The sequence below is a fragment of the Jaculus jaculus genome, chromosome 20 (genome assembly GCF_020740685.1).
Source record: "Jaculus jaculus isolate mJacJac1 chromosome 20, mJacJac1.mat.Y.cur, whole genome shotgun sequence".
NCBI classification, from domain to species: Eukaryota; Metazoa; Chordata; class Mammalia; order Rodentia; family Dipodidae; genus Jaculus; species Jaculus jaculus.
The window spans coordinates 5541372-5566315 of NC_059121.1; the positions used below are offsets into that span (position 1 = coordinate 5541372).

The window sequence follows — 24944 nt, forward strand, 5'->3', positions numbered from 1 at the left end:
GGAGCGTCCGCATCTCCACAGGGTTGTAGACACGCTTCCCCAGGACCCACGTAAGCCAGATGCATAAGGGGGTGCATGTGTCCGGAGTTCATTTGCAGTGGCTGGAGGCCCTGGTGTGCCCATTTTCACTCTGTCTCCTTCTCTCTCCCTCCCCTCTTTATGTACCTCTCTCAAATAAATAAATAGAGTCTTTAAAATAATAATAAAAAAAATAGAGACTCTCTGTGGCCTGTAGTCTCCACGGATTCAGACCCTGAATCCAAGTCCCTAGTGCCCCTCACATTGAGCCCAGAGGGCGCTGAAGGCAGCCCACAGCTGTGGCTGTGGAGGGGTTTGTGAACAGGCCCTGGCTGTCCAACGTAGTGGGGACTTCAGGCACCTGGACCCCCACATTTTAGCACTAACCAGTGTGCTCTCTTACATGTGGGAGAGAAAGGCACGGGGAAGTTTTACACTCTAGCTCCTCAGCCAGCAACGGAATATGGCCAGGGCGAACTCGTCCCTCAGGGAAATCCTTGGTTTTCGTCTCCCACAGGTCCCCCAGTTCATCCCCTCTGCACCTCCCAAGGCCTTGCATACCCTTGGTCACCTTGTCTTCCCGAGGGCAGGGCTGGCTGGCAGGGGACCTCTGATGGAGAATGGAATCTTGGGTGCTTTTGCACAGATGTTAGTGTGAGGGGAAGATGCCAGAGTCTCTGCTGGAGGTTATTGGGAGAGGAGAGAGAAACAGAAGCACAAGACTGACTGGGTGACGCCCGGGGAAGGGGGCCACTGGGTGTGTGTGGACGCCTAGAGACAGAATGGCTCAGCCCAGCTATGGTGGCTGCACCTGGCCAACATCAGAGTAGCAGAAGCAAAGCTCCCAGCAGAGCATCACAGCCTCACCCAGGACTCCCCCGCAGTAAGAAAAGTGACACCGGGCTGGACAGATGGCTCAGCGGCTAAGGCGCTTGCCTACCAAGCCTCACAGCCCAGGTTCGATTCCCCAGGACCCACATAAAGCCAGATGCACAAAGTGGTGAATGCATCTAGAGTTTGCTTTCAGTGGCTAGAGGCCCCGGAGCACCCAGTCTCTCTCTCTCTCTCACTCTTTTTCTCTTTTTGCAAATAAATTTTTAAAAACACTTATTTAAGGGCTGGAGAGATGGCTCAGCGGTTAAGCGCTTGCCTGGGAAGCCTAAGGACCCCGGTTCGAGGCTCGGTTCCCCAGGTCCCACGTTAGCCAGATGCACAAGGGGGCGCACGCGTCTGGAGTTCGTTTGCAGAGGCTGGAAGCCCTGGCGCGCCCATTCTCTCTCTCTCCCTCTATCTGTCTTTCTCTCTGTGTCTGTCGCTCTCAAATAAGTAAATAAAAAATTTAAAAAAAAAAAACACTTATTTAAAAGGGTGACATGGAGGCCGGACAAGCTATGCACTTCCTCTTTTCCAGGGCTTTGGACTTCAAGAGCATAGATCGACGTATCATAGAAATCCACTTTGAAAAGTCAGGCCTGAAGGTTAGAAGAGCTACCCAAGATCCAGAGTTCACTAAAGCAAAGACATGCACGTGGAGGTGAGGTGGGGAGACTGTATGACACGTTCTTCAAACTACAGGGATCTCTCTAGCAGGTTCTCTGTAGAGGAGCAAGTGTGAATCTGGCTGCCCTTTGTACCTTGGTATGTAAAAGTCCCAGGAAGGCCATGTTTCTTTGAAGACTTCTGTGCAGATAAACTGCGGCAACGTCCCAAGGCTGTTGCTCACTGGGCCTGTGCCCATTCACGTGGTCATGGCCACCACCACCTGAGAGCTCTCAACCTGTCCCCAAACCCAGGACTTTGTCACTAGTCACTTCCTGGGAACCGAACACAACCTGACCAGGACTGATCTTTGGTAGTCACACAGCACGGGAAGGTGACAAGTCAGAACTCTGCGAGTGGACAGTCATAAAGTGCTTCGGCAGCCAACAGGACCCACAGCAGGGATAGGGTCTGGAGACATCGGGCAGAGGTAGGTGACCTAATCTTCAGCCAGCTTCTCCTTTGAAGCAGGAGGGTCAGAGCCCGGGAGGGAGGCCTCCCAAAACCCTTCTTCTGAATGACTACCACCCTGTGGGGCTCCCTGGGGCAAGATGCCCCTGCAGGGTACAGACAGCTCCTATCTGTGGAGCCAGCAGGGCATGGTATCTGCGTACCCAAGGGCTCTCTGTTCCCAAGGACCCATCCATCCACTTCCTCATAGGCAGTTTTATCTCTGGACTTGGCTTCCTGGTGTAAGATGACAATCTCAGCTTTTCTGTCTGTCTGTCTGTCTGTCTGTTATAAGATGAAAGCTGGATATCCACAGAGCTGGTGTTCTGGCTGTATTCCTGAACCTGAGGTAGATAGAAGGGCACGGGGCTTATTAATTGTCTTTATTTTCAGGGATGTGGTCTAGGCCAACAGGAAGAGAGAGCTAATGAATTTGGGGTCCCTGTCTCTCCATACACCATGCCAACATGTGCTTTGTGCCTGGGTCCTCATGGGGCTTCGGGTACCGGCACATGGCCTGGCCTTGGCAGGGGGTGGCTGGTTGAGTCCCACGTAATGTCAAGAGGTATGGAGAAAACACACTTCAGACGTCAGCAACAGCACTCTGAGGAAGGAAGACGTATATCCTTGGAGAAAAGTCCATGCAGAGGCTCCAAGACCTCCAAGGGACAGGCTGGACTTCGTTAAAATTAAAAACTTGCCAGGTATGGTAGTGCACGCCTTTAATCCCAGCACTCGGGAGGCAGAGGTAGGAGGATCGCTGTGAGTTCGAGGCCACCCTGAGACTACATAGTGAACTCCAGGTCAGCCTGGACTAGAGTGAAACCCTGCTTGCAAAAAACAACAACAGGGCTGGAGAGATGGCTTAGCGGTTAAGCGCTTGCCTGTGAAGCCTATGGACCCCTGTTCGAGGCTCAGTTCCCCAGGACTCACGTTAGCCAGATGCACAAGGGGGCGCACGCATCTGGAGTTCGTTTGCAGTGGCTGGAAGCCCTGGAGGGCCCGTTCTCACTCTCTCTCTCTCTGTCACTCTCAAATAAATAAATAAATAATGAACAAAATAAATAAAACAAAACAAAACAAAATTAAAAACTTGCTGATGTGGTGGTGCACGCCTTTAATCTCAGTGCTTGAGAGGCAGAGGTAGGAGGATCACTGTGAGTTTGAGGCCACCCTGAGATTACATAATGAATTCCAGGTCAGCCTGGGCTAGAGAGCAAGACCCTACCTCCAAAAACTAAAATAACAATAATCATCATCATAAATAAAATTAAAAACTTCAGAGAGCTGGGAAAGGAGCACTTGTCTCCCATATACAATCCCTGGGTTTAGTCCCTTCCTCACTCCCCCAACCCAACCCATCACCCCCCCCCAAAAAGATAAATTAAGTTAAAAACCTTGGGAGAAAACCTTTGTCAGCTTTTCATGTGACAAAAGAAAAATATGCAGAGTTGGGCTAGAGAGGTGGCTTAGTGGTTGAGGCTCTTGCCTGGGAAGCCTAAGGACCCACGTTCGACTCTCCAGATCCCATGTAAGCCAGGTGCACAAAGTCAAGGCAAGCGCAAGGTCGCACATGCCCACTAGGTGGCACAAGTGTCTGGTGTTAGATTGAAGGGGCTGAGGACATGGTTCATCAATTCTCTCTCTCTCTTTCTGTCTGGCACTGTCTCTTTCTCTCTTGCTCATTCTTTCTAAAAATAAAAAAATAACAATATCTAGACTATATAAATAAATTTAAAAAATTAAACGCCAGCATTTCTCTGTTTCCTGACTGATCAGCCACTCCACACTGCTCCACTGTGTCTTCCTATTATGATGTATCAAGACTCCTATGAGCGAGAATAAAGCCTCCCTTTTCCTTTTTTCCCTTCCTTCTTTCTTTTGCTTTTTCAGGCATTTTGTCATCACAATGAGAAAAGTAACTAATATACCTAGACTGTAGCTTTTTTTTTTTAATATGACCTGAAATTGTCTATAGGGGGGACCTGTAGTGGAGGGATACAAAAGAGGGTGAATGGAAGTTGGATATTAGCAAATTATATAATCTCCATGAATAACACCCATGTTAGCCAGATGCACAAGGGGGCGTATGCATTTGGAGTTCATTTGTAGTGGCTGGAGGCCCTGGTGCACCCATTCTCTCTCCCTCTCTGTCTCTCTCTCTTTCTCTCTCTTTATCTCTATCTCTCTCTGCCTCTTTCTCTCTGTCACTCTCAAATAAATAAATAAAAATAAACAAAAAATGTTTATTTTATTTTAAAATTATGTTTTAAAATACTTTATTTATTTGTTTAAGAGAGAGAGAGAGAATGGACTCACCAGGGCCTCCAGCCTCTGCAAATGAACTCCAGACACATGTGCCCCCTTGTGCCTCTGGCTTACGTGGGTCCTGGGGAATCGAACCTGGGTCCTTTGGCTTTGCTGGCGAACGACTTAACCACTAAGCCATCTCTCCAGCTGTTAAAAAGTACTTTTAAATTATTTGAAAGCATAGCTGTGGCCACATTGGCTGTCCTTCTCTGGGGTGGAGGGAGCGCCACGGGCTGGGCGAGGCAGGTGAGCAGCCCACTGTTTTGAGGCGTACATGGCCTGGATGCCCGGCTATTTACCTGGGTGTGAGCAAAGAGCTGTAATTTCACGCCACGCCAGCCATCTCCTGTGATCCCACTGTGCCAATGGAGCCTCATATTTCGCTAAAATTAGAGCACATGAAAATCCTCCTTTCCGCTGCAAAGTAACAGGAGGAAAAGACAGACCTTGGTGCCAGGAGGTCTCCTGTGCGCAAACCAGAAAGACAGGAACTCCTCCGGCAGATTGCACCCACAGGGGGTGCACAGGCTATGAAGTCGCACGCGGGGCATGCCCTGGGGCCCTCCTGTGGCTTCTAGGCTGGGCGAGTCTTGGGGAGCGTGGGTACTCATTGCCATGTGAGTTATGTGATACGGGCAGAGGGAAACACCGTTCTCAGAAACCAGCTGCCTGCAGTCCCAGAAAACATAAACCTAGCATGTAACCTGTGTGTACACAGCCCTCTAGCCCCTCTGGTGGGAACCTTGGCACAGGAGGGCTGTTTGATGATAGGGTCTTGCTCCGATCAGCCCGCCCATCTAGATCCAAACATCCAAGACAGGAAGTCCATACACCCTTCCAGCTTTAAAAATAAAAGTTACGGGCTGGAGAGATGGCTTAGAGGTTAAGTGCTTGCCTGTGAAGCCTAAGGACCCCGGTTCGAGGCTCGGTTCCCCAGGTCCCACGTTAGCCAGATGCACAAGGGGGCGCACGCGTCTGGAGTTCGTTTGCAGAGGCTGGAGGCCCTGGCGCGCCCATTCTCTCTCTCTCCCTCTATCTGTCTTTCTCTCTGTGTCTGTTGCTGTCAAATAAATAAATAAAAAATATTAAAAAAAATAAAAATAAAAATAAAAAAATAAAAGTTACTGAGAGAGAGAGAGAGAGAGAGAGGGAGGGAGATAATAAGTGTGCCAGGGCCTTCAGCCACTGCAAACGAACAGCACGTGCGCCCCCTTGTGCGCCTGTGAGGCATTGCATGCTTGTGTCACTGTGCGTCCGGCTACGTGGGATCTGGAGATTTGAACATGAGTTCTTGGGCTTCATGGGCAAGCGCCTTAACCTCCAAGCCATCTCTCCCGCCCCCTTGGAGCTTTAGTTGGATGGCAAGTTCAACCTGGACACTTTCCTTCCTGGACTTTCAGAGAAAGGACCCTGGCCTGCGGTGCAAGGTGACCAGAGCACGGCCGCATGCCTACGGGCAGTAGCCACGGGTGCACCGCAACTAGAAGCTCGGCCACCTCCCCGCTGCCAGGCAGCCTGGCCCCCGCTGGAAACACAGCAACGCTTCTGTGGGTGCACAGCGTGGCACGGTGCCCAGGTGAGCAGCAGAGAGGCCTAGGGTCAGCTATTAAACACATGGAGCATGTGTGCCGTCCAAATTCACCTGAACATGGAGTTCCTCGGCCCCTCAGGCTCCACAGATGCTATCACCCCCCGCAGCACGCCTGGCCCTCCACCTTTGCCACCACCAAAAACCAACCTCCTCCCCATGGCATACACTTGTCCACCCACAGCACATACCTTCCCCTCTACCAGGTACCGTCCCCCAACAGGTGCCCCTCCTTCCACAGCTTGTGCGCCCATCCTTGGAGAGCTACGCACAAGGGCCACTAGAGAAACTCTGGTGGAAGAGATGGCAGCCCCGGGCCAGACTCGCTGGTGATGACCGAGGGGGTGGTGCCGAGAACCAGCCTGCAGCGTCCACCTAGGGACTCAGGACCTTGTTCTTAGGAAGAGTGGGTGAGTCAATCTCATTAAACACCCAGGGCTCGGGTGGGGATCCCACCCTGTAGATTTGAGTTGAAAGCAGCCAAATACAGCCGGGTGTGGCGGCGCCCACCTATAATCCCAGCACTTGGGAGGCAGAGGTTGGAAGATCGCTGTGAGTTCGAGGCCACCCTGAGACTACAGAGTGACTTCCAGGTCAGTCTAGGCTACAGCAAGACCCTACATAGAAAAAACAAAATCAAACAGGCAAAAAAACAGCCGAATACAATTTCATAGCTCTCACAGGCTGCTGGCCCAGTGAACCCCCGGTCTTTTGTTTGGTGGAACACCAGGGCCCAAGATACTCAAAATAGCAGATGACCCCAGAACCCAGAAACAACACGGTTTGGGAGGCCTTGGGAGCAGACTGACAAGCCAGCCACCAATCTGTTCTTGCTAATTGTCACATTCACATTTAGTTCTTGAAAAACAGAAGAAATTACAGAGAGTCCCTGGAGGTACCATGGGTGGGAATGGGGTGCCAGGAAAACACCCATCTCAGGGGCCCAGAGGCTCCTTCTTCTCTGAGCATCCCAGACAGCACGGGAAGGGTCTTTTCTAGCTAGAGACTAAGTGGGTCATGCTGGACCCACGAGGAAGAGGTGCAGCTCCATCTCCCTTCTAGAAAGATCAGACAACAAGGAGGCTGCAGGTAACGGCCGCCGAAAGCCGGCACAGCCACGTGCTGCAGAAAACTGGCCCCCACCCTTGCGGGCCCTAAGGACAGCTGGGTTCCATGGATGTTGCCTTCAGATACGGTGCTTCCAACTGTGGTGCCTGTCTTGGCATTTTTGTTGATTGGTATCACATTCTGGCAAGGGTGCCAGCATGTGAGGCACTGCTCCAGCAATACGGGCGCCTGCTAGGGGAAGATGTGGCCTTCTGGGTTCACATGCCACTCCCAGGGTCCTGGGGCTCCGCTTCTTGCCCAGCGTTCAGCCCCAGGATTTCTGGCTCAAAAGGTCGGAGTCTCTGAGCACACCCAGGTGGGAAACTGCTGGTCAGGTGAGGAATTAGGGCCTAGAAATGACCCTGCCCAGGCTCCTGCTCTCTCACCAGGGCTCTCTGCCCACGCAGTAGGGACAAGGTGTGGTACCCCGGGGGCCCCGAAGGAGCAGCAGGTTCCAAATGCGAGAGTCACCCTGTCGCCAGTTGACTTCTAGGGACACTGATCTCTGATGCAGCTGATGCAGGGGCCTGATGTTGACCAGGCCCTGGTCCTAGGCTGGCCCTGGGGTGCCTTTTGCCGCTTTGAGAACTTCCCAAGGCCTCTGGACCACACATCACGGATCTGAAGGTCCAAACCTCTGAGGTCGTGAGACCCAAGGAATAAATGACCCTTCACACTTCAGCCAAGCCACAGCTGAAACCACAGAGGAATTGGGGAGATGAGCAAGAGCACTTCTTCCATGCTGATCCTGATAATCAGCGCCAGGGTGAAGGAGACAGACCCTGAGGACACCCAACTCCTACCAAAGCAGAGATCCAGAGGCTCCTAAGAGCTCATCACTGAAGCAGACTTGAAACTCACCCATCACGGCTCAGGGAATTTTGTGGAAGAGGTTTGGAAAGACTGTAAGAGCCACAGGTTGAGACATCATGCCCAGAGGCGTTCCCTCGCCCTCAAAAAACTGCCTGCTGCTCCCACAATTCATAACCCACAACCTATGGGGGGTGGGAGGGTACCTGCAACCCCACTGAGGAGGGTCCCCAGCAGAGTGGGGGCAGGGATGAGGGAAAAGAAGATACCAACATATGATGTATCCATACAAAATGTTATGAAGAATAATAATAGAAAAGAATTGCCAACTGATAGCTGCGGTGTGTGTTAACCTCCTGCCTCCATACCACTGCTTTCCCTGGTAACCACGCTTGTATTACCGGAGTGGAGGCCGAAACCCCAACCCCATGCCCACCACCTCCAGAGTGCTCTGGGGCCAAATCCTGAAGGCCCACCACATGACACCCCCTCTTGTTCTTATGTAATCACGACCGCAAGCAGGTCCCTTCACACCCTCCTGCCTTCATCTCTTCCCGGCCCAACAGTCCCCTACAGGGCAGCTATTACTGTGAAATATGGAAGGGGGAGGAACAGAAATGAGAGAGAGAGAGAGAGAGAGAGAGAGAGAAGATGGGGAGCCAGGCCCAAGTCCTCAGCCAAATGGAGAAGAGGTCTCAACTTCATGGCCTCAAATCCCATAACCCCATGGTAACTGGCTCTGAGGGGCATGCACCTATGCCCACCTACAAACACGCAGGCAAGCTGGAGAGACAGCTTAGTGGTTAAAGGGCTTGCCTGTGAAGCCTGAGGACCCAGGTTTGACTGCCCAGAGCCCACGTAAGCCAGATACACAAGGTGACACTTGCGCACAAGGTGGTACAGTCTGGAGTTCGGTTGCACTGGCGAGGGGTCCTGGCATGCCAATTCTCTCTCTCTCATCAAAAACAAACACACAAGTGATTGTGTGTGTCCCCCCCCCCATACATGCCTGGCATGGCCATGAAACACACCTCTATTGCACACACACACACACACACACACACACACACACACACACAAGCATATTTCCTGCCAGACCAGGGTCCTCCACATCCAATGCCAGCCTGTATCTTCCCTGCCCCCCTCTGCCAGTTACCCTAGTATTACGGAGATAAGCCACATTGGCCCCTTCCTGCCCGTGGGTTGCCAGCTCCCGTCCAATCCCTGGGTCTTCACAATCACTGGCATGGTTCTGTTCAGTGCAGCAACTGCTCTGGCGCAGCTCCCCAGTGCCAAATGCCCAGTAATTCCTTGGAAGGCTGGGTTAAGGCCCTAGCTGATGCTAACGCTGGTGGGGGGAGGCTTTTGGGAGGACACAGTACAGCCCCAGGATAGCAGGAGGAGAATCGCTCTGAACTCAGATTCTCCTGGTCAAACTTTGGGTCAAATCTAAGAACAGAGCCCCAGGGAACTGATGATTCTCCACTCTTCCTTTCATTTCAAAAGGAGTTCCCCGCCCCCCACTCCGCCCAAACAGGCATTTTAAACTTTCCCACTCTGTCTTGCAAGAAACCCTTTCCCAGTCGAGAATTCAAAAACTGGCTGGACTTTGGCCACAACAGCTTCGCAGATGGTGAATCCAGAAGGTTCCCCAACATGCCCGGGAGGGGAGAGAGGACAGGGCCACCCTGCCTCGCTAGCGATTTCCCTCGGCAGGGACAGCCCCGAGCCCTGCGTTCTGTGTCCTCAAGGGGACATTGGTTCGGTCTCCGCCCAGATCTGGGCCGCTGGCCTCCTTGTGTGAAGTCCCCAGGACGCAGTTCCAGGGAGGTGGAACCTGGCAGGTCGTCATAACAAGGTTCCTTCCAGAGGCACAGCCTTCTGTGGGGGCCCCAGGCAAAGTCCACCCCCTTCACCCTGCAGTGAGCCGCTTCCATCCAGCTAGGACTGCGTTCTTCCCTCACCCCCAGCTCTATAGCCCCAATAACCCAGGCCTTGCTTTTCCCAGACAGTTCTTCGTCTGTCTTCATTTTGTCCCTGGGACTAACGTCTCTTGCACCTCTCTGCCTCTACCTTACCCTCTTCCTCTGAGGCTTTCTTTACTATCCCCCCACCCCAGATAGGACACCCTCTCTGTACCCCTGGCTGCTAACAATACAGTCTGCACTCTGCCACCCACAATCGGGACATCCAGCAACCCAAGGGGATTGTTTAGCCTTTCCAAAATGGGGATGGCACTTGGTGATGGGTGTGGACCAGAGGCACAGCCAGGCCTAAGTAAAGGCCAGTGTGGCCTACCCAGGCAGAACCCGTCTGCCCAGGTGCCAGGTTGGCATCTACAGTGATGCAGGCTCACAGGAGGCCCCCTTGCCACGCCACTATTGCAAAGGTGTTGTTGCCAGAGGTGACGTGCACAGAAAGCCATGTGACAGTTTAAGGAAGAATTTGGCTGAGGACTCGGAAACCTCTTCCTGGACCCAGGACAGGGTGGGGAGGAGCGCTGGATGCATACAGGTGGGAAGACAGGCCCGTCCGTGCACAGTCACATCCATGCACCCATCAGCGGCCCCGGGCAGCCGCACCCGCCCGCGTGATGCCACCCAAAGACCTGTTGGGCACAGGCAAAGACAGTCACAGGAGATTCAGTGGGAAGAAAACCTTTCCCACCAGGTTGACCCCAGGGAGCTTGGAATTGGGAGAAGTGTTCTTGAAAGCTTGGAGAGGCCTGGGGGCGTTTTGAGCTGGGAAGAAGTGGGGCAGAGGGAGGCTGGGTTTGGAGGGGGGAGGCGGAGGATAAGGAAGGCGGAGCCTGGGAAGCCACAAGCCATCCACTGGTCACCCTTACCTCATTCCCTCTTCCCCTTCATTCAAGGCACAGTGCTGTGACGGCCGCTAACCCTGAGTTCAGGGCCCCTTGAGACAGGGCCAGCAGTAGGGAGTGAGGAGCATGCTGGCCTCACCAGAACTTCCTTTTTTAAAATTATTTTTAACTCTATTTTTAAATTGGGAAAGAGAAGGAGAGAGAGGAGAGACAGGAAGGGCACACCTTCAGCCTCTGTAAACGAACACACGCGCCCCCTTATACATCTGGCTAATGTGGGTGCTGGGAAATCGAACCTGAGTCCTTTCGCTTGGCAGGCAAATGCCTTAACCACTCAGCCATCTGTCCGGCCCCTCTCACCAGAACTTTCTCAAATGAAGGGAGCTGGGAAGGAGGCAACAGGTCAGAAGTCTGGAGGGAGGAAAGCACGGTGAGGCACGGCTCTGCAAGGAGCTGACGCCTGCCCAGCTCCACGTGCCAGGGAGCCACCCATCCTCGGCTCTGGGGTGTTAGAGGTGCTGAGACATGGCACCTTGAAATCTGATGCCTCAAGACTTGACATCCCTGGCAGCCACCCTAGGAACTGCTGCATCCTACACTTAGGGGGAAAAGAGCCCAGAGTGGGCAGGGGAGAGCCAAGCCCGTCTTGATCCTGGTAGCCTTGCTCCCAGCACCCTGAGCTCCCCAAGGAAGACTCAGACCATTCATTGGGGAGATAGAACACCCATGGGAGCCCCAACTCTAAAGCACCCCAAGCTCAGACCCTGGTTCCCACAGAAAACTAAGCTTTTAGTCCCAGCTACAAGTCTACAGGCAGGCTGGAGGGATGGCTTAGCGGTTAAGGCGCTTGCCTGCAAAGCCAAAGGACCCAGGTTCAATTCCCCAGGACCCACCTAAGCCAGCTGCACAAGGGGCGGTGTAGGGGGAGAGGCATGTATCTAGAGTTTGTTAGCAGTGGCTGGGGGCCCTGGCATGCCCATTCTTTCTCTGTCTATCTCCTCTCTCTCTCTCTCTCTCTGCTTGCAAATAAATAAATAAATTTAAAAGTCCACAGGGGTGGATTAAATCCCCACAGCCGTGATCTGATGTCCCTGGCGGGAAGCCGGTGGGCAGAGTAGGCCCATGCTTACTCGTGTGCACAGGAGCAGCTGGAGCTGGTTCGAGCTCGTCTGCTTGATGCCATCAGCGCTTCCCAACCTTTGTCCTCTTTCCCCTGGGTGCCTCGGCTCTAAATGGCACAAGGATTTACGGCCCGAGCGACTCTCCAGGGACAGTTTCCCGGAAATGACACTTCACACCTGCAGTGCTTCCTGCACACAAGCCCTTGGCTCCAAACTGTGCACCAACAGAACTACAGCCTTCAGCCTCACCCTCTGCTGGGAGCCCCAGGGTTCCCTGGGTGCTGTGCTTACCACGGTTCTCCCGAGAGGTCGGGGAATTCAGTGGGAACAGGTGAGCACAGGTTTACTGAGAAACAACAAGGCAAGGCCAACACGGGGCGCCCCAAGATTAGAGCACACGGAAATAAAAACACGGAGCCTCTGATGTCAACTCCAGGAGGCAGGTAAGATGCGTGCATCCCCCATAGCTAGGGACGTGAGCAGACTCACAGTGCCCGACAGAGGCTGTTCGTGGGAGAAATCCTAACCTGCGTGGGGACCCGGGTGCTACCATCCAAAAAAAATAAATAAATAAATTTTCGCCCTCACTTTGGGAGATACAGTGACGGTCACCATCCAGTTCCCGGGCAAGAATGAAGAATGAGCCAATAGGGCTGGAAGGATGGCTCAGCAGTTAAGGCACTTGCCTGCAAAGCCTAAGGACCCAGGTTCGATTCCCCAGGTCCCACATAAACCAGATGTGCAAGGTGACACGTGAGTGTGGAGTTTGTTTGCAGTGGATGGAGACCCTGGCGCACCCTCTCTCTCTCTCTCTCTCTCTCTCTCTCTCTGTTTGCCTCTCTCTCAAATAGACAAAATAAAATTAAGCCGGACATGGTGGCACACACCTTTAATCCCAGCATTTGGGAGGCAGAGGTAGGAGGATCACTATGAGTTCAAGGGCACCCTGAGACTACATGGTGAATTCCAGGTCAGCCTGGGCTACAGCGAGACCCTATCTCGAAAAACCAAAATAAATAAATAAAATAAAAGATTTCTGGAAGCCTTTTAAAACATCAAGAAGAAAAAAAAAAGAATAAGAACTGACCAGGATTTGGGGGCCAGAGCCCTAACCCTCAAAGACCACTGTCCACACTGGGGGAAGAGGGGTTAGGCGAGGAGAGATAGCCCGAGGTCAAAGTTCCTGGGGACATATAGTAACAGGACAGGGGCTGAGGCGCCTCAACAACAGGTGACGACAGACCTTGAAGTCTCAGATCTGAGACCATGCCTGCTCCCCCTCCGCCCTCGAGAATCCCAGGGCTTACAAGGCAGCGCTACAGAGCTTCAAGGCAATGGCCAAATAATCTGCACTCCACCCCACCCCCACCAAGTCTCTGTTCAGTGTGTCAACTCCCATCTTCCTGTTGTGGAGTAGAGCCATGTGGGTCCGCGCCGCGCCTCTCAGAGATGTGACAATGAACTCCCCCCGGTCCTTAAGCTGCTCTCCTCTCACAGCCTAGGGAGCCCCCACACCCTTCCGTCCTGAGCTGACTCCTGAGTCCTCACTGATAAGGGCTCTGTTAGGAGCTCACTGTCGTCGTCTGGAGGCTCTGGTCCTTTCTGTCATCTGTGATGACACCCCGTCACTCTCCCTCGCCTCCTTCATGTCACAGCCAGCCCACCCCTAGCGCCCTCTGTGGCTTCAGTTAATACGGTAAGGCTCCCCTGCCTGTGAAGCTGGCCGCAGTGAACTGAGGTCACCCCAGAGCTGGCAAAGCTCCCAGCGGAGCAGGACAGGACCCACCCGCTGCGTGCCGATGGCCCTCTCCTCCCTCCCCATCCCACAAGACTGGACAGCCTGCTCACCTCCCTGAAGTCCGGGGGAGGGTCCGGTGGCTCTTCCCACAAGCCCTCGGGTGTCACTCTCTGTCCTATATCCCCGGCTGTGGTCTGAGTGCTAGGTCACGATGGAGGGCCGCCTGCCCCACAACCCCAACAGGGACAGAAGTCCCCGGAGACCTGCAGCTAAGCTGAGCGTCTTCCCTGGTCCTCTCTGTGCTCCCCTGCCCCATCGCCCATTTCCCTTCGCCATCCCCTGACCCATCTCTTGGCCTTCAGCAATCCTCTCTCTCTCTCTTCCTCCAGGGCAGCCTCTTGACTATTGCTCCTGAAACCGCCTGGGTCCACTCCAGGCGAGGCTTAACACTCAGGGTTGTCTGTGGCCTAAGAGGGAACCCCGGAGCCTCCACCCTGCCTAGTCTTGAGCCCCAGGGGCTCAGGAAGGCCTCCATACAGGTTCCCCCCATTATGTCTGTGAGGAGCAAGGGTACGGACAGAAGAGGGGACCCTGCCCACTCAGGGTAGACTCCAGCCTTCAGTCACTGCCGAGATCTTCCCAGCGTGCCAGCCTTACACTGTGAACAGACACCCTGGCTTTGGCATCCGTTCCCTGGCTGTCTTCAAACCCCAACTGCTTGTACCCCAAGGCCCATGTCTTTCTCCCCAGCCAGGGTACAACTGACCCAAAGAACTCTGACCTTTCCTAACCACGAAGTCGGCCTGAGAGTCAGAAATGCTCCGGACAAGGAGGAAAATTAAACTCAACATAAATCCCACCCATCTTCTGCTGGAAGGTGCTTTCTCCTGTGGAGCTTGAGGTTGGAAAAGTCTAGGCGATGCCCAGCACTTTCCACAACACACGTGGTTCCCCAAACCAGGCTGGACAAAACTAGACCAACAGATCTCACCCGCCCCTCAATTCTTGCGTTTAGGATGGGGCTTCACAGCGGATGAGTGTTTGGGGGGTCTGCTGCACAATAGGGCAGGAACTGGTCTGAGGGGATCTGTCTCGGTGAAGGATTGGAGACTGATGGGTGAAGAAAGCACGGAAGGGAGTGGTATTGGTTCTGAGAGCCAGGTGGGCTCTGTGGGGTAAGATATCTGCATAGTGATGCCTTCTGTAATGCATTCGCCCTTGGGGAACCCCCTCCCCCGGTTGAAGGTGGGAGACGCCAGTTCTAGGCTCTTCGCTGAAGGCACTGGTGACTTATACCACAGCGTAGGGACAGAGGTGGCAGGGTGGGCAGACAGGGAAGTTGGTGACAAGGGAGATTGGGGGAGGCACCCAGGAGGGTCACCCAGGTCATACTGAGCTACCAGGAGGCTGTGTGGTTCTGGGCAGGGTCAGATCCTTGAGTTCTAGGAATTGGGCATGGGGTGAGGGTTATTAAGAGGGAGAGGCTGGCCCCTCATGACTGCTAAAACTAGTGGAGACTTTGTCCCTCTGTAGAGCCTCCTGTTCTCAGACAGCCCTCTCAAGTGGGGCCAGCAATTCCAGGGTCAAGACAGCACCAGTGGGCACAAGCTGGTGTCACTGGCTCTGAAGGCCTCTCCCTCTCAGAATCAAGTTCAAGACTCCCAAAGACCTGTAGGGAAATAACGTATATATATATATATATATATATATATATATATATATATATATATATATATAGCAGCCAGGTCAGTACGTTGGCCAGGTGACCCTACGCATAACACCACAGACAAGCTGACCCACGCCTGGCCGCTACTGGGCTAAGATGCCAGGCTCCAGACATGTACTCCAGAGGGCCAGCGAGCAGTCCCGAGCTGGCACAGAAAGCACGTACCCACTTCACACAGTGGGGCACTGCAGACCCCAGGGAAGCAGGTGAGGTTTACCAGAGGCAATCCCTGGTATAAAAGTCTAGTATAAAGCAGTCACATTGTGGGAGCTAACACCAACACGGACCAGAAAGCCTAAAAACTCCAGCCTAGACCAGGCAAACTGGTATAAGGTCCACAGGGCTAAACAGGCAGAAAATTTCAAGGAGACATGGGCAAAAACGACAGGGTTCACGGGCACAAACAAGACAGCTTTTGCCCACCAGACACACCAGCACTCCCAGACAGCAGGAGTGAGAGCTCTCCTCTGCTCTGCCTATAGCCCAACCCCTGTTTCCTTAGCAGGACACACCCCCACACCCTCAGGGAGAAGAATGGCCTTTCCAACCAAGAACCACCAGGCTGGAGAGATGGCTTAGCAGTTAAGGTGCTTGCCTGCAAAGCCTAAGGACCCAGGTTCCATTCTCCAGTACGCACTTAGGCATGCACAAGGGGGCTCATGTGTCTGGAGTTTGTTTGCAGTGGCTGGAGACCCTGATGTTCCCATTCTCTCTCCCTCTTCCCCCCTCTCTCCCTCCCTCCCTCTCTCTCTCTCTATTTCTCTCCATCTGTTTCCTTCTCTGGCTCCCTCTCCTTTTCTCTCAAAAGAAAGAGAGAGAGAAGGGGAGAGAGAGAGACAGAGAGAGAGAGAAACAAACAAACAAACAAACAAACAAACAAACAAGCAAGCAAGCAAGCACAGGGTATGGTGGCACATGCCTTTAATTCCAGCACTCAGGAGGCAGAGGTAGGAGAATTGACATGAGTTCAAGGGTGCCCTGAGACTCCATAGTGAATTCCAGATCAGCCTGAGGCTAGAGTGATACCCTACCTAGAAATAACCAAAAACAAAAAGAATCATTACCATCATAGAAACTGGCAAGATGGGCACCTCTGCATCCTGCCTCATCCTGCCCGGCTTCCCTTGGCCTCAGGCAAGGTCTTCCTTGTGACCACATTCCTGCCATCTCCAGCTTTGATGCCTCCTCTGCCCAGAAAGCCGACCTTCCTATCACCTTGCCACAAACCTTCTTCATCCCAATTCCCTGGTTCGCTGAGCCCGGTGGAGAGAGGAGAAACCCCCTAGATCAGGGGTCATATTTCGTGGGATTTTTCTGAGTTGAATCATAAATGGAAACTTTTCCCTTGCTGGGCACAGACATCACCCCGGGGGTTGCCACTCCAAAGACATTTCTCTTGGTGCCATTAACAAGCCTCCAGGAACGGAGCCGGGCGGGCAGTGTTAGCAGGAGGATGTCTTCCGGCTCCGTCGTGCCTGGGGAAGCTGCCCCCCTCCATTCCCCGAGGACCCCAGACCCTGACCGCGGGGTGTAGGCTGATGTTTCTCCAACCCACAGCAGAACCAACTGGCGCTGGGGGCTTCTCTTCCCCGCACCCAAGGGTGGGGGCAGGAAAAGCGACAGCAAAGGGAGGGGGTGTCGCGCAGAGATCCCCCCCTCCCCAGGACACACCCGGAGAGCTGAGGTCTTCAGATGCACAGAACCCCTTGCCGCTTACCGATTTTGGCTAAGCTGGCCACAAGAATCCAGAGCGCGATAATGTACGGGTCCTGGACATGGTGCCATTTGAAGGTGACCACTTGGAAACCCTGGCTGTGGTGGCCGTGGGCTTCGCTGGGATCTTCTTCGAGGGCTCCCACCCGGGGCAACCCTCCCAGCACCAGCGCCAGGGTGCAGGGCAGCAGCAGCCGCCGCAGCAGCGGTCGCCAGCTGGGTCCCGGGACCCCGAGCCGCCCCATCGCCGCGCGTCTCAGCTTGGCGATCGTCCGCTCATGCCGCGCCGAGTCCCCGCTGCGCTCCGCGCGCGCTCTGGGTGCCCGCGGCGGCGGTCCGGTCCCCGCCCGCCCGCCCGCCCGGGGTGGCCTTTAATCCCGCGGCCTCCTCCCGTCCCAGGGCGGGGCCTTCCCGCCCCCGCCGCGCACACGTGAGTGCAAACACTGTGGCACGCTCCAGGCACACCCGTCCGCCCTGGCGCGATCGGCCTGCGCCCGGCCATGGAGATCCACCCCCTCTCCACCCACCCTTCCCTCCCCACCCATCCAGCCCCTCCCTCCTCCCCCCCCACACACGGGGTGGGCCTCTGGAACCCCAAGGTCCCCCCCCCCCGACGTGCCCGCCGGGTGCTGAGGTCCTGGAGGTCCTGCGCCACCAAGAGGGACCCGACCTGCCGGCGGCGCTGACCTGCCTTGGGGTGGACTGCAGCCCCAGACTAGGCAGGCTCCAGGGAAACTCCACCCAGGGTGGGACCTGCTTCTCCCAACTGTCCCCTTGTGCACGCCCACAGGCTTCCCTGTCTCCCCATGGGATGGACCAGTGGCTTCCCTCTCTATGCCCAGCTTGTGGGCAGACTCTGGTGAGTGTCCAGGCCCCATGGCAAGGGGACCCGGGCTGAGCCCTGGTCTAAAGGAACTTGAAGCAAGATAGACATACAGACAGGGGAAAATGAAGGGAACTGCCTCCTCTCTCTGGTCTATGTGGTTGAAGTCTCTTGTCATCTGAGCCAAGCATCACAATGAACAAAATTTGCTGTGAATGTCACTATGTAGAGGCGGTTATATGAGATACTTTATTAGCACCACGCTCCAACCAACTGAGAATCTTAACGGGACAGATGAACATGGGGATATTAAAATAGCAGTGAACCAGGCTGGAGAGATGGCTTAGTAAAGTGCCTGACTGCAAAGCCAAAGGATCCAGGTTCAATTCTCCAGGACCCATGTAAGACAGATGTACAACAAGGTGGTGCATGTAACGGGAGTTCATTTGCAGTGGCTGGAGGCCCTGGCGCACCCACATTCTCTCATTCTCTCTCTCTAATAAACAAATTCAAAAATAAATTTAAAAAAAATAGCAATGAAGCTGGGAGTGGTGGTGCACACCTTTAATCCCAGCACTTGGGAGGCAGAGGTAGGAGGATCGCCATGAGTTCAAGGCCACCCTAAGACTCCATAGTGAATTCCAGGTCAGTCTGGGCTAGAGTGAGACCCTACCTTGAAAAACCAAAAATAAATAAACAATAAAAATTAGCAATGAGCCATGCTTAATATGTAAGCATAGATGGCCTTACTCCTTCCTCATCTGTAAACCTGTAATTTTCTGGAAACCTCACAAATAACACTACATAGACATTGTTCCAGGTGTGGTGGCACATTGGCTGTAATTCTAGAACTCAGGAGTGTGAGAGTAGAATTATCAAGATTTGAAGGCCAGCCTGGACTTTATAAGATCCTGTCTTAAAATAATAAATAAATAAATAAATAAATAAATAAATAAATAAATAAATAAAGAAAGAAAGAAAGAGGGGCTGGAGAGGTGTCTTAGTGGTTAATGGCACTTGCTTGCAAAGCCTCCTGGCCCAAGTTTGATTCCCCAGCACCCACATAAAGCCAGATGCACAAAGTGGTGTGACACATGCATCTACAGTGTGTTTGCAAAGCAAGAGGCCCTGGTGTGCCCATTCTCTTTCTCTCTTCTTGCAAATAAATAAAAATTAAAGAAACATCTAGGGGGAGATAAAAGCTAGCAAGATATAAACAACTAAACTAAAACTAAGAACCCATGCCCCTGAGGCACCATTGTGGGCCCTGGCTTTACCTTATCAGCTGCAATCCTGTTCAGTACTCCTTAGGAGCTACCCTTTGCTCTCAGTGGATTGGGGGGGGGGGGGAACACCATGAGAAATAGAAAAAGTTCTTTAGCAACACTTTGAGATATAACTTCAGAAGCCACCAGAATTGTACATATGTCTTCCGTAGTGGCATTTAAGCCTGACTCTCTTGAGAAAATCACATCCACACATAAGCTCCAACTCTCTTTCCCACTGAGCAGTCTTAAAATTCTTGCTTGCTTTTCTTTTAATGAGAGAAAGAATTGGCCTCCAGCCACTGCAATTGAACTCCAGATGCCACCATGTGTGCATGTCCCACCTCGCACTGATATCACCTTGTGCGCTGGCTTATGTGGGACCTGGGGAGTCAAACCTGGGTCCTTAGGCTTCTCAGGCAAGCTCCTTAACCGCTAAGCCATCTCTCCAGCCCCTTAAAATTCTTTGAAGATTCCCTGCTCACCTGAGTCGAGGTCTTGGGCTGCCATGGATGGTGTCTCTAGCTCTTGGTGCCACGGCTATGGACATACCCACCCTCCACAGCCCAGTGTCCACTGGACCTGGACGTCTCTACCCTTTCTGTGATAGCAGCCTCCACCCACCTTCTCGCAGGGACTGCTTTGGCCCTGGCCTATGACCCAAGGGCATAGACCCTCTGACCTCTAGTAGGGAACTTGAATGTCCTTTAAGCCCATAGGTGTTAGGTTGCCACCCGCTGCTTCATCCCTGCCCCAGTAAGGGTTACAATCTCACTGGTCACTCCATGACAGCAGGCTTCCCACACTCCTGCAGTCCTTGCCAAGTGCCCCCCACCCCGAACCACAGCCAGATCAGCTCCTCTTGTAGCAGTACCCAAGCCTTGGCACACTGACCCTGCCCCACGCGCACACACTGGCCATCCTTCCCTTGCCCCTTCAGGGATGTCCAACTCAGAGGAAGTGCAGGAAATGTCCAGTCCTTCCTGGACTCAACCCCACCCTCCGACTTAACCCCTTGCTCACTCCTCCCTCTCCTGCCCGGGAAGGCAGGCCAAGCCCTTCTCTAGAGCCCCGGCTCCCCGACTGCTCGGCTCACCCTGTGGACGCTGAGCCGCCGGCCCTGTTCCTCAGCACAGCCCGCGTCACCCACTGCCAGACTGTCTGTGTACGGGCTGCCCTCTCCGTGGAGTGCCCGCTCTTTGAGCAGTGCCATGGCTAGTCTCCGGGCCCCAGAACAACGTCCTGCCCATGGGAGCACTCGGGAAGCACAGGTGTGGGACAGGATGGGCGGACTGATGGCGAGGGAAGCTTTCAGCTTCCGAGCCAGTGCCAGGGCCCCCAGGTGGGCGATGCTGGGCAGAGCAACTTTATCTCTTGCTTCCCCATTTCGTGGCGATGGGTGTAAGAACGTTTGGAAGGGTGGCACGGTGGAGCTAGGCGTCTGGATTCTGAGTGGCAGGATGTGGCCTGGGTGGCTGGACTGAGCCGCCCGCAGGGACTGGCACACAGCATTGAGACATCAAACTCTATGACTCGCCAGTGCCGTTGTAATCAGGGCACTCACTCGGACATCTTTTTTAAATTAACAACGTCCATGATTGTAAACAACATCCCATGGTAATTCCCTCCCTCCCCCCACTTTCCTCTTTGAAACTCCACTCTCTATCATATCCCCTCCCCCTCTCGATCAGTTTCTCTTTTATTTTGATGTCATCATCTTTTCCTCCTCTTATGATGGTCTTGTGTAGGTAGTGTCAGGCACTGTGAGGTCATGGATATCCAGGCCATTTTGTGTCTGGAGGAGCACGTTGTAAGGAGTCCTACCCTTCCTTTGGCTCTTAAGTTCTTCCCGCCACCTCTTCTGCAGTGGACCCTGAGCCTTGGAAGGTGTGGTAGCGATGTGGCAGTGCTGAGCGCTCCTCTGTCACTTCTTCCCAGCACCATGGCGCCTTCTGTCACTCGGACATTCTGTGTGGTGAATGGGCGAAGCTTCTCCGAGTTCACGTGTTCAAGTGGAACCTGCCGTTTCACAGCCACATCCCCAGCCTCCAACCCTACCCAGTGCCAGGCTGACCCCCAGCCCAGATAACTAGAAGCCTCGGCAGGGGCACCCTTTGTGGAGGCGATACCCTTGTGCTCCATAGGAAGGCCAGATGCCCAGAACAAGGGGATGTCCGCGGTACCCAAACCTACCTGATCGCAGAGCCTGCAGCAAGTCAGCTTGAGAGCCCGCACAGTTCAAGGAACAGCCGAGCTCCGGCGTGCACAGGACAACTCAAGCTGAACCTCATCCTCAGCCATCACTGGTGTACTGCCCGCACCACAGGCCGCCAAGGACAAGGTGGGGGGCACATCTAAGGGGGGGTGATATGGGGACAGCCCCGGCCCCATTGTAGACAAGCTCAGGGCACCCCCACCGCCTACTATCTGCCAAGGAGGCGAAAGACTGGCTGAGTGGCCAGGGTTACAGGACACCCGAGAATGAGGTGCAAGCGTGCCCCAAGCTGGCTGGAAGCTTCCAGACAATGGGTGCTGTCCCTGCCCTGGTAGCGGAGGAGGGTGAGGCGGCGGTCACTCACACCAGCCTCACAAGAAGTAGCCTGCTGTGGCAAGTGCACAGAGATGCATCTGCCCTCCGTGGACTGCGCCCGAGGTGTGGGCAGCGGCCCACGCGGCCCGTTTGCCTCTGCCCGAGCTGCGGTTTTCCAAGGCCAGTGGCAGCCTCCCAGCGCGGGGCTGCGGCGCCCGTGTGGTCCGCGTGCGGAAGATCACACGTAGAGAGCTCTCCTGGCACTGTGCCCTCAGCCATCTCAGGCTGCCCGCACCCTCCTTCCTCGGGCAGCCACGGTTAGCCTTCCCCAGGCAGAGCCCTTCCGCAGTTTCAGGGAGTCCCTGGACCTGCCCTGTGGCCAAACACACCGCAGAACACACAGCAATCTATTGACAGGCGCCTGAGCTTCAAACTTAAGAACGTTACCTATCCACATATTAACGCTGCTCTCGCTTTTGATTAGAGAAGCTTCTCTTTTCAGATGGTGGTGACCTTGGGACGACTCAGAAGGCATCATGGTGCTTAGAAGAAGTGACAAGAGTGCTCAGCACTGAGACATCTCTATCACACCTTCCAAGGCTCAGATCCATTGCAGAATAGGTGGCAGAAAGAATGTAAGAGCCAAAGGAAGGGTAGGACTCCTTACAACGTGCTCCTCCAGACACAAAATGGCCTGGATGTCCATTACCTCACAGTGCCTGACACTACCTACACAAGACCATCATAAGAGGAGGAAAAGATCATGACATCAAAATAAAACAGAGACTGAAAGGGGGAGGGGATATGATGGAGAGTGGAGTTTCAAAGGGGAAAGTGGGGGGAGGGAGGGCATTACCATGAGATATTGTTTGCAATCATGGAAGATATCAATAAAATAAATAAATAATTAAGAACATGAATATGGAGGCCAGGGAGATGGTTCAGCAGTTAAAGACACTTGCTTGCAAAGCCTAAGGCTCAATGCCCCAGTACCCCCGTAAAGTCAGATGCACAAAGTGGTGCATGTTTCTGAAGTTCGTTTGCAGAGGCAAGAGGCCCTGACATGTTTATTCTCTTTCTCTCTCTTATACATAAATAAAAAATATTTGCTTTGCCAGGCGTGGTGACGCACGCCTTTAATCCCAGCACCGGGGAGGCAGAGGTAGGAGGAGCGCCATGAGTTCGAGGCCACCCTGAAACTCCATAGTTAATTCCAGGTCAGCCTGGACCAGAGTGAGACCCTACCTTGAAAAACCAAAAAATAAAAAAATAAACTTAAAAATATTCGCTTTATGTACTGCCTACAAGGCCAGCTCTGTTTGAGTGCGGTGTTGATTACAGGATTGTGTATTGCTAGCCCACTGAGTGAGCCTAGCAGTTAGAGTCAGACAAGAGCCAGCCGAGGGCCCTTCCAGAACCTTCTCCGTGCAGGCAAGCTTGCTTGTTTCTTACTAGGTTGTTAGAATACAATTGCATTTCTCGGATCATGAGCATCAGGCTTTGGTCTGTGTGTTTCCGGAGAGTCTGGGTCTTGCGGGAGAGCCACCTAGCACACGCGGCCCGGGTCCTGTTTCAGAGTTGTCAGGCAGACTTGGGTCTCGCCCACCCACACACCCCCTGCGGCTGGAGCAGTGCGCACTGTGGGTTTGGGTGCCAGGAAACCTTGGCAAGGGCTGGGTGTTTCGGTGCCTGACTCGCAACACTGGAGTCAGTGCAGGCCAGCAGGGGTAGAAAGATCAAGCAGGCATTCGGAGCCTGAGGGCAGTGTGGCTTCTATGGGCCCGGGGACCGTATTGCCTCTCCTCCTTGAGGCTCCCTCCCACCCTTGGGTCACAAAAGAGGCCCTTTCGCCATGACACCACTGAGCTCGGTCACAAGGCTGCGTCACCGGGGTCTCCAGCGTCAGTCAGTCTTGGATCCTAGTCCCAGTGGGGCCCATGCCTCTCTGAGCCACCTCTGCATCCATGTGGGCCCCCGGGCCCGGTTTCCACAGGCCGGGTCCCCTTCTAGAGGAGGAATCCGATGACCTTACACAGGGCAGAAGCGCCTCGTGCGGCCCAGGATTGGCTGCACAATTTCCAGGACACAGCGCAGCCTAGGATGACCAGACGCGTGGCTTTGCTCAACTCAGGTGGCAGGGTCACCGAGTGTCCCCATATAAGCCTTCTGAGGGAAAAAAAAAGGTCTCCACTCAACCGTGGCATGGACAGGAGTGGAGCCCCTGGGCACCAAATGGCACGGAGCAGAGGATGAACGAGACAGTAAGATCTGGGTCATGCTGGGTCTGTCCAAAATGGATGTCTCTTAGAAGAGCTGTGGCATGAAGACCAGCCAATGACAGACGGGCAGGACAGGTAGTAAACTGGACAGAACAAGGTCTAACCTGATGAAGGCCACAACAGACCAGAGACCTACCCACCTGAGCAGCTTGGAAAGGGTTTCCCCCTGAGAGGAGCAAAGCTGCACAGAGATGCACTGTGGCCCAGCTCTGCGCCTGAGCCCTCGCCCAGAGATCTCACAGACGAACTGCCACATTGGCGTGACCTTCTTGTCGCAGGGGCTCAGTACACCAAGGTGGAGGCACGGACCGTGTGGCACTCTCACCGGACAGAATTACAGGCCGACTTGTTTCTCACAAGTCTCCCGTCAGGAAAGCCCGGTGTGCATGTTTTGGAATCACTGCATATGTAGCAGGGCTACAAAGTCCACATTCCAAGTCACCTCTCTAATAGCAGTAAACTTTTTTAGAGAACGAAAGTTAATTTTATATAAAATTGTAAGATAAGATAAAAAAATGCTATTTATATAGCAAATATCTCAGGGGAAAACCCAGCTAACGTGCAAGAAATTGATAAGGAGGATGGATCCGTGATGTCATCTGCCCTGGAGTGCACTCTGTGGAAATATTTTGCCATGCTTTGGTTGTGGTTTTGAAACAAGATTTTTTTTTAAATTTATTAATTTGCTAGCAGAGATATAAAGAGAAAGAGAGAGAGAATGCACACATCAAGGCCTCCAACCACCTTGTGCATCTGGCTTTATGTGGGTACTGGGGAATCGAACCTGGGTCCTTAGGCTTTGCAGGCAAATGCCTTAACCGCTAAGCCATCTCTCCAGCCCTAAAGCAAGGTTTCCCTCTGTAGCCTAGGCTGGTCTGAGACTCACTATGTGGTCCAGAGTCCTTTTGAGCATATCCTAATCTTCCTGTTTTAGTCTTCCAGGTGCTGGAATCCAGGTGTGCATCTCCATTTTCCACTTTGGTTGGTTTTAATGTCTTTGATAACTATTACCCTATTCAGACTTTCATTTTGAGTCCATTTTGACAAACTGCGTTTCTTCAAGACATTTTCTCATCACACCCAGATTGGCAAGCTTATTTGTAAAA

The 24944-nt window shown here is 53.5% G+C and overlaps 1 protein-coding gene across 1 annotated transcript in view; it reads right to left on the reverse strand.

Annotated features, from left to right (window-relative positions):
- Slc9a3 (solute carrier family 9 member A3) overlaps positions 1-17186 on the reverse strand; it is a 48138-nt gene extending 30952 nt beyond the window's left edge. The window contains exon 1 of the mRNA XM_045139097.1: positions 16946-17186. Coding sequence (XP_044995032.1) covers positions 16946-17186 — 241 coding nt within the window. The remainder of the gene's footprint in view (positions 1-16945) is intronic.
- Between the last annotated feature and the right edge of the window lie 7758 nt (positions 17187-24944).